The sequence below is a fragment of the Sapajus apella genome, unplaced genomic scaffold (assembly GCF_009761245.1).
Source record: "Sapajus apella isolate SASKATOON/1434 unplaced genomic scaffold, GSC_monkey_1.0 scaffold10, whole genome shotgun sequence".
Classification (NCBI taxonomy): Eukaryota; Metazoa; Chordata; class Mammalia; order Primates; family Cebidae; genus Sapajus; species Sapajus apella.
The window spans coordinates 29,748,290-29,761,549 of NW_022436950.1; the positions used below are offsets into that span (position 1 = coordinate 29,748,290).

At 35.6% G+C, this 13,260-nt stretch overlaps 1 protein-coding gene across 40 annotated transcripts in view; it reads right to left on the reverse strand.

Annotated features, from left to right (window-relative positions):
• The window catches only part of MAP2 (microtubule associated protein 2), a 302,193-nt gene that overhangs the window by 70,957 nt on the left and 217,976 nt on the right, over window positions 1-13,260 (reverse strand). For 32 of the 40 annotated variants that reach the window (XM_032278374.1, XM_032278413.1, XM_032278412.1 and 29 more), the window contains one exon: window positions 7,108-7,392. In XM_032278374.1, coding sequence (XP_032134265.1) covers window positions 7,108-7,369 — 262 coding nt within the window. In that variant the 5' untranslated portion in view covers window positions 7,370-7,392. Of the gene's footprint in view, window positions 1-847; window positions 1,388-7,107; window positions 7,393-13,260 lie in introns of those variants that run through there. The other 8 variants (XM_032278404.1, XM_032278401.1, XM_032278400.1 and 5 more) reach the window with 7 other exon arrangements.

Genomic DNA, 13,260 nt, shown 5'->3' on the forward strand with positions numbered 1-13,260 from the left:
AAAATCACAATGATAATTAAATTATATTTGCACTTAAAAACGAACTAGAAAGAATAATTTTTACAAACAGGTCTGACTGTCAATGGCACAAATCTGTTGCATTAAGATTCAAAGTCAACAAAATAATTTTTAAAGTGTCAGTGGACCAAAAGGTCTGAGAAAATACTTTTTTTGGGTGTGCTTATGATGTAATTCTGACATTTGGCATAAAGTAAGATAAAAAATGAGACTGATTTCCACAGTCCATGGGAGGAATTCTCTTGAGGAACACACATAGGAGTATATGTGATTACAATTAACCTCAGTTTTTAAATATCCTATTATATTGTATTAGATAGAGTCTTTCTCTTCACACCTTAAAGTATTTATAGTTAATTAAAATTCCAAGGAATAAAATCATACTTCAGTTTGTTGAGTCATAGGGTTTAATGGAAACGAGTCTTGAGAAACCAAGTTTTCCTCATATTTAGATTCAGAATTACCGTCTTAAGAAAATCTCATCCCACCTTAAGACTTGACTAAAGAGCAAAGCCAGATTTTTATGGGACAAATTACCTTATAACTGCGCAATGAAACAGAAAACTTTATCTGATGTTGATTTTTTCCTCTAATTTGTAAAATATCAAAAGCTCCAGCTGGCAATACCTGCTAATTACAACCTCGTACTGTATCAAGAATAAAAGACACAATTCTTTATTATAATATCCATATAAGCTAGCCCTAAATTAGGTTCAGATCCTATTCATCAACAAGCCAAGCCAAATATTATGATTGAAGCTAATCCCCACAACCAGCTTCACCTAGTAGAGAGACCATATAGGACAAAGCAAACGTGACAAATACAAACCTCGTGGAACTGCCTTTTCTATCAGTCCTTGTCTTTCTCACTCTTTCTAGCCCCACATGCCTAACCTTTAGAAGGAAAACACTGAAAAGATCCCCATTTTCTGTCATCCATCGGTGCCACCAGGCCCAGATGCTTCGCAGTGAGGCTGTGTGGTTTTCTGCAGATCCACCCTTGAATGCTAAATAACTCTGCTCTGCACACTCCTCTCTCTGCGGAGCTCAGGGAAATGGCAGCCAGAGCAATGAGTGGTTGGCATGGCAACCAGGAAAAGAAAATCTGCAACCTCTCACATTGTTAGGCGAGCCTGTTTATTTGCTTGGGGGTTGGTGCGGATGGCTTTAGTCATTTTGCAGGAGAAATGGCTCAGTGCTATTTTGCTCTGCATAAATTAAGATCATATTACATAGAATAAGCCCTATTTTAAATGGGATGCTGACTCTGATTAGTAAATCGTGAATCTAGAAATGGAGGCATGGGAGAAAGGGAAAGGTGAGAAAAGGTAGGTTTGAATCTTCTGAGACTGAAAAGAATAGAGAAGAAAGTTTTATTAAACGCATATTCAGCTTTTTGCATGTGAGAGCTGCCAAGCTTTTCCTTCATGTGTTTTCAAACTTAATAATTGCAGCAACAATAAAGTATACATCTGAATCTGTTGGTCACTTGGCTGCTGGAGTTATGTGGATGTGATAGCGCAGGGTCAGGCTTTAGAAGGCTCCCTTGGTGAGGATCCTGAAAAAGTGACAATGCAAAGTCTGGAAAAGCTTTTCCACTCCTGCCTGTTTGGCGGTGGGTATGCCTGGAAATGATGGGAAGACAAAGGAATCCTGGTAAACTGTGGGGGAATAAACTGAAGACTGCCTTTTAATCTTTACATTTACCCAAGGAGATTGCTGATACTAACTTTTGATGGTCACACAGGCACTTTCTACTGTACATTTTTTTTACTAGTGATCACTGCATTGTACTTTAACATAGTCAAAATCACCAAAGCCTGATTTTAAATAGGTAAAAACTGTTTTGGTATCAATAAACACCTCAAAATTACCTCCCCTTTTTCTCTACTCACATTAAAAACTAGGAATAAAGTTATGATATCATATCACTTAAAATTACATGAATGTGGCAGTTCTGGAATAGAAGAATTGTCCGCTTTGCCTATAATTGATAACTGCTGCAACTGTTGCTGTTCTGAATGTGGCAGGTGGGGATGGTGGACAGAGCACTTGTCTTTAGGGCAAGGGACCTGCATTCTGGTAGTAGTCATGAGATCTACCATGAAAAGTCATCTCCCTGGTCCCTTCCAGCTTTCAATCATATCATCGACAACTGTGACAGAAAATTAGCAGTTTTCACCACTGTTTTCTAATAAAGAGCAAATCCTGACATTTGCAAAATCAATCCTGAGAGCCAGAAAAAAATACTCCCACCTAAAAATGCCTTGACAGCTTTCACAATGAGTAGCACATTTATAAAGCCAAGTAAATTATAAACTATAGAAAAAAAATCCATACCACTTCTTGCGGGTGGCACAGTTGAGAAGAGAGTTGCATGGGATTCCTGAACACTGTGTTCACAATTAACCTCTCTCACCTTCTTACTGTGTAAAACTGGGCAAGTTGCTCAGCCATTCAATGCCTTAGTCTTCTTATTTGTAAAATGAAGACACTAATGACAGATATCCTTACGTGAATTGCAAAAAGATGAAATGAGATAAAAGACGTGATGGTGCTTTAGAAACTGGAGAGCACTGTGGCAGATTGCAATTCTATATAAATTTCTAAGCTGTAGTTTTATATATATTTCCATAATAGTTCTGTAAGCAATCCTTGAGGGATGAATAGAAATTAGAAAATCTTTCCCTCTCCTTAGATGAAGTGAGCAACAGCAAAATTATTACTTTTTTGGGTGAGGTCAGAAACATAGAACCACCACTTTGTCTGCACATTCCTCTTTTTGCTGCTAGAAAGTGCCATATTCAAAATGATTCTATAAATAGGCACAGTAAAAAATAGAATTTGATATAATACTATTAAGGGATGTCAAAACCAGCTACACTGCTAAATCACATGCACAATGATTATAGAAATCAATTGCTTTTCTGTGCCCTTAAAATGTCATTTGAAAGGTCACTTTCCATTTTCTAAAATAATTTTCCACTCAATATTTTACAAACTTTATAAATATCCCTTTTGTTCTCTTATAAGATCTTGATACAAATTCTAATATGAGTTTGGGCCCCAACTCAGGAACTGAAACTTAAGGACAAGGCTCCTAGTTATCTTCAGAGCTGAAACTCTGTGGGGACCAAAATGCATTCCTCTTGCTTTCTTCAATACAGATGACACAGAAAAGAGCAGAAAGAATTATTACAGGCCATTACTCTTATTATTTACGCTTTGAAAAACAATTTTAAAATGATGCTTTAACTTAAATGTAAGACCTGAAGCTATAAAAATCCCAGGGGAAAAAAAAAGCCTAGGAAAAACTCTTTTGAACATTGGGCTAGGCAAAAAATTATAATGACAAAGACCACAAAAGTAAATGCAGCAAAAATAAAAATAGACAAATGGGACTTAATTAGACTAAAAAGCTTCTGCACAGCAAAAGGAATAGCCGATAGAGTAAACAGACAACCTACAGAATGGGAGAAAATATTTGCAAACTGCACATCCAACAAAGGACTAAGCAATTCAAACTCAAAAAAACAAAAACAAAAACAAATATTCTCATTAAAAAGTAAGCAAAGGACATGACTAGACATTTCTCAAAAGAAAACGTACAAGTGGCCACTAGGTATATAAAAAATGCTCAACATCACTAATCATCACAAATGCAAATTAAAACTATAATGAGATATCATCTTACACCAGTTAGAATGGCTATTATTAAAAAGTCAAAAGACAACAGATGTTAGCAATGATGTAGAGAAAAGGGAACTCTTAAACATCGTTGATGGAAATGTAAATTACTATAGCCTTTATGGGCAATGGTATGGAGATTTCTCAAAGAACTGAAAATAAAACTACCATTTGATCCAACAGTCTCACTACTCAATGGAAAATAAATCATTACATCAAAAAGACACCTGCACTCATATATGATTGTAGCACCATTCACAACAGCAAAGGCATGGAATCAACTTAAACATCCATCAGTGGACGACTGGATAAAGAAAATGTGGTGTAGATATATGATGGAATACTATGTAGCCATAAAAAAGAAAAAAATCACATCCTTTGCAACAACATGGATGGAACTAGAGACCATTAACCTAAGTGAAATAACTCAGAAAATCAAATACCAGATGTTCTCACTTATAAGTGTGAGTTAAACAATGGGTACACATGGACATTAACATGGAAATAATAGACATTGGAGACTCAAAAAAGGGAGAGGGTGGGAAAGAGTTAAGGGTTGAAAAATTACCTATTGAGTACAATGCTCACTATTCAGGTGATGGGTACACTCAAAGCCCAGACCTCATCCCTATGCAATGTATTCACGTGACAAAACTGTACTTTTACCCCCTGAATACATAAAAATAAAAATTAAAAAAAATAAAACAAAGACAAAGATAAAAATCATGCTTGAGACTTCATAATGAAGATGAACATTGAAGGAGCGGGTGAGGGAGAATAAGGTAAGGACCTTGGCTGAAGTGAGCCAACTATAATGAAAAAGAAAAGGGGGAGGAAGATGATGATTGCATTTTATTTATCATGTGATATTATTTATAGACATGGTTAAAAGAAACAACCTTGGAGAAAGTATTTATGTTTAAATGCAAAGAGGGGACTATGGCCAAAAAGGAAAGTAGAGGAAAGATTTTTGGATTTAATCAGTAATGTCCTGGACACTACAACATATAGCTGTGGACCTGATGTCACTGAGAAATGCTTCATGTGAACAGTGTCCTGGGAAATATTCTTTACAGGGAAAAATGTAATACACTGGTAGACTGTATAAAAGAATGAGCTGGTATATAGACCCCTGTTCCTTTTAAAAATACTCATATCAAATATAATGCCATTTCATATCTATGGTCTCCATCGCCAAAGGATAGCCCTTCTAAATACCGTATTTGGGATTTAAGAACATCTGTTTATGCTGGAGATGATTCTTATTACACAATTTGTGAAACAGCTGTCAATAAATCATGAATGATAAAATTTGTTATTTTGTTAAATTAGAGTTTAGAGAGAAATCTAATTGCACATTAATTCATTACTGGAACATCTTCTGTAGGTATTAAAAGATAATATTTTACATTGTCCTTTTCCTACAGATTTCTACACATGCATATCTCATGGATTCAATACTTGGTCTGTTATTTCTAGAGGAAAGTTAATTTAAAAATCACACCATAGTTTAATTTGGATTGACTATCACCATGGTAACCCATAGCTGACTGTTTACAGTTTTTGTCACTCAGAACATACATACAAAACCTTTATAATCAGTCTTTCAAAGGCAATACAAAATGTGTTTGATACATGTTGAGCTGAATTTAAAATTACCTCTTGATGCTCCTAAACCCATCATTTAAAAGAAACATCTGTTAGCCTCTTTTAAATGTATATTATCATCTCAGAGAAGCTGGTGATGACACACTGACTTGACAAATAGATTTTTCTGATGCTCTCAAATACTTAAGACCACTGAGCAGACAAAATAGTGCATGGTGTTGCTTTTTACTGCATGACCAAGCACACTGCAGTGCTTTTTTTTTTAGTATATTACAAGCCTTAATAACTGGTCAGAGCCCAAGGAATGAAGTAAGACTTTTCAATCGTTTTCATCATTAACGTGAAAAGGACTTCCTTTTTTTAATATTTATTTATTTATTCCTTCATTCACTCACTAATCAACACACATTTATGGAATACTGAAGGTCTAATGCCAGGTGCTGTAGGATACGATGACGAAAAAAACCTTGACCTACCATACTCACTCTTTCCTTCCTCACAACCAATATGCTATAACATGCCCTCATGCCACAATCCCTTCAAAATCCTCTTAGTTAGTGCTCCTGACACCCAAGTTCCACCCTCTTAAACTTCTGTATACTCAGTTACAGAAAAATATTACTTAATCAAGGGTGTTACATCATCCATATTGATACCACCACTATCACCAATAATAATAAAAGTAACTAATAGGTATTATTTCTTGAGCCATTCACTTTATATACTTTACTATCTTATTTAATCCTCATTGTAATTAAGAAAGGTGAAAATAATATTGCTATTTCACTCTCAACCACAGTTTCTTACTAATTGAATGTACATGCCTGTGGGGCACCGCACAGCTTCTCAAATCCTGGGACCAGGTTGGACACTATCACTCTCTCTTTCCATTTCACATGGATTTCTGCAGGGTACTGTCTTTTATCAGAACAATTGCTGAAAACCTAGCTTGCAAAGATATGATATCTTCAAAAGGAATATAGTGTAATGTAATGTTTAAACTGTGCACTATCTTGAGCAAATAGTTCATGCAGTGTTTGACAGATATTATCACTGTTCCTCTTGAATATTTAAAACACCTTGTTGTATTCCTGTGAATTTGCTGCAGCACCCTAAGATGCTTTTGTGCATGTAGGAACTTTGGCCCTAAGTAGAAATAGTCCCCTTTCAACTTTGCCTTTTCTTACTGCTCATGTGGCACGTACATGTTATGAGTTGTATCCAAATAAACATATGTACAAGTCTCATGTCTGCTCCAAGATCATCTAATCCACAAAGTTCAGGGATCATTTCTTGCATATGCTCTGGCACAGAAGCTAACACCACACCTTGCACGTAGAAAATGCTCAAATGTAGTTTGAGCATTTTGAATGAGGAGTTAAAAAATTATAGTATTTATTTATGTATTTTACATTGTTCTGCTCTAAAAAAAATATGCTTCTAATCAATCTATTGGATTTAGGTCCAAGATCATTCAAGAGAATTTTTTAAAAAACTATCTGTTAAGTTTTCTTTCAATGAGTTAAAATGCTGACAGTTTCTAGCAAAACATACATATACTCAGCCTGCAAAAATTCACATGATAAAAATTAAATAGGGGAATGGGATTGAGAATACAGCTAATGTGAGGAAATGTCAAGTTAGTTGCCATGATTTTTCTCTTATTTCCTCTGACTGGAATTTCAGTCCCAGCACTAGTGAAAGAGGATCAGTGCTGTATATTAATTCACTTTCAGACTAAACTGACTTCAAAGCACAAAGCAAGCACTTGGTGACAGCAGAGCCCTTAGTTACCTGCTGTTTCTCTGTCAGCTGAGGTCAGCTCTCCATTGATCCCATTCTCTTTGGTATTTGAATAGGTGCCCTGTGACCCATGCTCTCCAAAGGCGCCCTCTTCATCCTCCCTGTATGGGAATCCATTGGCACTTCGGACAAGTCCTTCCCCTGCTCCGCCTTGATCCTTAATCTCAGGTGGGTGTGAGTGTGCAGATGCCTCTGTTAGCTGTGCTGAGGTCCAGTGAGGCGCCTTTGCTTCCTCTTTCCGTTCATCTGCCATTCTTCAATGCCTTGTTACTTCTCCTGCAATTGAAAGAGGAAAAATAGTAGCTATCACTTCGGGGAAATCTGATCTGATATTGGTTTTACCAAGATTGGAGAAATTTGTAGCAAATCTAGTGGCTTTCTAAGTCAAAGAAAAGATGTACAATAACCTATGTTTAATATCAAGAATGGATCAATTAGTTCATCCTGAGTTTTACAGACTGTTTCTGGAATATTGGCTCTTTTAAAATAAGATTACTGTCAATTTATACATATTCCTATTTGTAAAAACAGAACAAAAAACAAAACAAAACAAAAAACCCAAAAACCAAACCAAAACAAAACCCAAAAAACAAAACAACAACAACAAAAACCTAGTGTTTGGCATTTAGGTACACATCTTAAAGAGCTTTCATTGAATATGGTCTTGAATGTTGACTGTACGGTAGAGTCAAGGAATCCTGCAGAATAGGAAGAATCTGCAGTATGAGAAAACTGGGTAGAAAAAGTGGGAGAAAGAATGACAGCAGGAATTCTACACCATGGAAAATTGTCGTATGTACTCTCTTAAATCGTGACTTTCGGTAAAATCTAGAAAAGACAATAACTAATATATTAGCCTTTTCGGTTTCAAGGGCGTTCAATTAAAGCCAGAGGTAGGTACAGTTTTCTGGATATTGTGAATTAAAAGAAAGATAGCTTTAACTTAATTTTTTTGACGATTACATTAAACTCTTCTTGTAACTTAATTTTTAAAATAAATTTCCTGTACCCTATCTATAGACTAAGAGGAAATAACATTTTCTATTAATATAAATCTTACAGAGAGAAAGGAAGTAAATATAGCATTGGGCTTACATCCTATCTTATGGCATTATTTCTTAGCCAAATCAAATAAGATCTGAAAAAGTTAAACCATTGACATATAAGAGGAAGTTGTAAATTATAGCAAAGGATGAATGAGTTGTGGAGGAGGTGTTCTATACATGTTAATTGGATGGCAGATATTGTATGACCTTCTCTTACAAGCTGATATTACCAAGTTTAGATATGTAATTGACAAGAGGTGATTCACCACTCAATTTTGGAAAGCAGTTGCCCACGATGTAGCCTCATTGATGGCTTATTGTCTCCACAGTAACGATGACAACACAGGCAATAATGTCTTTGATGGAAACTAAGAACATCTTCCTTTTTTCAAAAAACTATCTCTAAAAAAGACCTCCAAACAAGTAAGCAAAAATTACATTAAGACAAATCCACTTCCTGCTACCAAGCTCTGTTTGGAGAAAGTATAAATAAATTAAAGTTTTCCCATCAGATTACTAACAAGCATTTGTCTGGGGATTTTTAACTGAATTTTGTTGCTATCCTCCACTCTCTGTTTCTCTACATAGCAGAAAGAGCTAGATGAATTAATTCATTTAAACCAATTTGACTATAGCACCAAATCTTCCCCAAAACTGATTCCCAAAACAGCTCATTTATCTTCCCCAAGAACATATTTAAACAGGATATAAAAATTTAGTTTTCAAAACATTGTTTGAAGGGCTTATGATCAATCAGAGAATATCCCTACCTCATTAACTATGTGTAAAGAATTGCATGCACTGGAGAGGGCTCAACACAGTTCCCGGCATGCTCAAAAAACAGTAGTTATTACATTTGTTACTGTTTATTAATTATATCATTAATCATTATTTATACAACATTGGCCTAGGAATAGGAGCCTGAAAATTTGGTGAGTACAATAATGAGAGTTACTTGCAAATCTGTCCCCAGATGTTGTGTAGGAATGAATGGCTGTCCCAAGATGGGCATGGCAAATGTACCAGACACGGTAGCCTAACGAGAAGAGAACATCCTCAGAATTAACCTCTCCCTGTGTACATTGAAAAACTAGCTACATCTTTTCATAAAAACCATTCTGCAGTGTTCTACACTCCATTCTACCATTTTCTTCCAGTCACACATCAAAAGATCTAATTGAGTAGCCTAAGCATTGTGTTTCCATTGAGTTGTGGCATCTTCATATATAAAGAACGGAGGAAATATCTAGATTCCATTGTAACCTTTTGGATCACAACATTTTACTGATAGATTCTTGCCTACCTCAGTATCCTAATCTTTATGTGCTTTTCTTTTGTTTTACCAACAACTTAATTAAGATTTCCATATATTACCCAATTTATTTTGTGTACACAGAGAACATTGTAAATAGAAAAGGTTTCACATAAATAACATGCCTTGTTGATGTAGCTTTTTCTGAGTTATTAGGCTTTATATTTTTGAAACAATTTTAAAATTACAAAAATATTAAGCAGATACTACAGACAGTCCCCATCTACCCCCTGCATACAGTTTTCCCTATTTTAAACATTTTGCATCAATATGGTACATTAATATAATTAATGAACCAATATTGATACATTACTTTTAACTACAGTCCATAGTTTATTCAGATTATTTTCATTTTTACCTAATGTCTTTTGTTTTGGTTTCAGCATCTCATCCAGAGTACTATATTACATTCAGTCCTCATGTCTCCTTAGGTTACTTTACGACTTTGACCTTGCAAGTTTTTAGTAGTACTAATCAGACACATCATAGGATACCCCTCTACTGAAATTTGTCTGATTTTTGTCATGATTATTTTAAGGTTATGTGTTCTGGGGAGGAAGACCACAGAGGTAAAGCGTTCAGATGAGATGCTAAGCTACATGGGTAGGAACACTATGAGCCTTCTGAAAGCTTTTGACATGCTACAGGATGTTTGAATCTCAGGCAAAGGCAGTGATGTGCAAAACATCCCAAGCCAATTGGCCACAGAACTCTTTTTCTAATACCATGTTTATTAACATCCTCAAGAGGATCTGGGAAATATTTAGGTTTGTATTTTAGCCTATGTTTAACTCTAGGAGTTCTAGCCACCAAATATTCAAAGCAAATAAAACAATGTAAGTATCTACAACTCTCAGTTACATTTGGCTCCTCTCATTCCCCTGCCATAGTGCTTTCTGGAATGGACTTCTCAGTGACCAAGAATCCTTATTTTAAACCTAGCAAACTTACACTTAAATAGACAGAGTGCTGCTTGGTAATCATACCTTTAAATTATTAAGCAATTAATATTAAACAAATATTAACATAATTTGTTTCCAAGAGGACAAACATTTAAAAAATGAATTTCTTAGTATTTAATGCTTTAGAATTTTGAAATTTTTTATTGTACTTTAGGTTCTGGGGTACATGTGCAGATCATGCAGGATTGTTGCTTAGGTACACACATGGCAATGTGGTTTGCTGCCTCCATCCCCCTGTCACCTACATCTGGCATTTCTCCCCAGTGTTATCCCTCCCCGATCTCTCCACCCCCTGCTGTCCCTCCCTTGACCCCCACCCAACATTAAATTAGTTAATAAAAACTAATTTTGGAAGATGAAAAGCCTGGCTAATGGCACTGATTTCACTTAATACCAGAGACATAAACAAATCAAACTTATTACCTAAAAAGTAACACTCAACTTCCTAGTAATATTATTCAGATAATATTCTTTAAAATGTATGAAGATTAATCAGGTATTACTTTTTAATTTATTGAGCTTCTTGAAATGAAGATAGTCTAATCATTTAGTAAGTAATGATCATTTTAGGAGATTTCAAACTAAAATTAGCATGGCTCTGACAAAACTACTTTTACAGAAAATATAACTTGAAAAAATCCAAGACATTTGCCTCTATTTTAGGGAAAACTTTATTGAACCAAAGGAGACACTATTTGGCCAGAATCATTTATAATCACAATATAATATTATTAAAATACCACCCATAAGATGATAAATTTCACTTATACTACTAATCAAAGATCTCCAGTCTTCAAAATGGTATTTTCAACATAGTTAAAAGTGATCATAGCCTTCTTTAATTTCTTCTTCCTGATGTAATATTATTTTGACCTGAGTCTCTTTGAAAACCATGTGAATGTGCAATTAAAGGCTGGGCAAGGTTGTGCTCACCTGTAATCCCAGCACTTTGGAAGGCTGAGGTTGGAGGATCGCTTGAGGCCAGGAGTTCAAGACCAGCCTGGTCAACATAATGAGACCCCCATCTTACACACAAATTTTAAAAAATTAGCTGGGTGCAGCTACTCAGGAAACTGAGGTGGGAGGATCACTTCACAAGGAGAATGAGGCTATAGTGAGCCATGATTGTGCCACTGCACTCACCCTGGGTGACACAGCAAGACTCTGTCTCTAAAGAAAGAAAGATAAAGATAAAAAAGTGAAGACAAACGGAAGTTCTCTCCAAATCTACAAAAGAAACTTTTTGTGAAATACCAGGAATTTTTAACATTCTTACTGTGCAACAGGAAACACTCTCCTCTCTCCAAATTGCCAAAGATCACAGATCTTAACAGCTCCAGCTGCCAAATAGCTGGACATCTGCCACACAATCCCTGCTTTGATAAAGCAAGCTGAGAAGCTACCTGAACTCTTATTTCACTTCCCTGCAAAGCTTAGCTTGATAATGTGAGCAAGAAGATCTAAGACTAAGACAATGATTTGCGATTTATAATATATTGCAATGGGAATATTGTTAGGACAAAACACAAATGTCAATTTATAATGGGAATACTGTTATGTGTGATATGCATTTTTTAAAAATCTAAGACATGGCCAGGTGCAGTGGCTCACGACTATAGCCCCAACACTTTGGGAAGCGGAGGCCAATGGATCATGAGGTCAGGAGTTCAAGAGTAGCCTGACCAACATGGTGAAACCCCCTCTCTACTAAAAATACAAATACTTAGCCAAGCATTGTGGTAGGCACCTGTAATCCCAACTACTCAGGAGGCTGAGGCAGGAGAATTGCTTGAACCCAGCACACAGATGTTGCAGTGAGCCAGGATCGCACCACTGCACTCCAGCCTGGACAACAGGGCAAGACTCCATCTCAAAAAAAAACAAAAAACAAAAAACAAAAAACAAACAAACAAAAATCCCAAGACATTTAAATATCTGTTGATAATCAGGGTGAGATATTACACTTGACTTTGACTTTATTGTATCATGACTATTATGCTATACATTAAAGGGCCGCAATATTCTTTCTAGGTAAGGTATATTATGGGTAAAAAAAAAGAAAAGTATTGTGCTACCAGAAATGTTAGTTATGAATCCTAGTGGTGAGCTTTGATCTTTGCTACCTTGGTTATTAAAACAATTTTGTGTTGACATTTGAGAGTTTCTATGGACACATTTATTTTTACTTCATCAAAAGTGATACTTCTGTTTTTTTAAATTCCAGCTTTTTCCCTTGATAAACCTTAGATCTGTTTTTTTCATTCTAATGTCCTTGGCAAGAACATGCACGTTTTCATACCAACTCCTGACCACTAATCACTGCTGCACTCTGAATAATTTCACTGATGGAAAACTATGAAAATCTAAGATTCTTTAGTGTTTGTTGATCTATCATTAACCTTTGATTCCAATGATGTAAGCCAAACTGTGAGAATTGGTATTGATCAGATTTCTAAGCTATTGATAATTCAAACTGCATCATTGTATATCAGCATAATAAAATGGTTATATAACCAGAATAGAACGGTCTTTCTAGAGCTTAAATTTCAAGTTGAAATGGTGTGTGAATTAATTTCTGGTCTTTATAACATGTAAAATTCTTCAATTTTGTTTTTAGGTGGGCTTAATGCTTACATGTTTAACACTGTTAAGTAAAACAAGTACTTTGCCTCATTTTGATTAAAAGGTTTTGGTACCACGAATTATGAATTTTGTAAGTGATATGGTTTGGATCTGTGTTTCCACCTAAATTTCATACTGAAATGTAATTGCCAGTGTTGGAGGTGGGGCCTGGTAGGAGGTGATTGGATCATGGGGCTGGTTT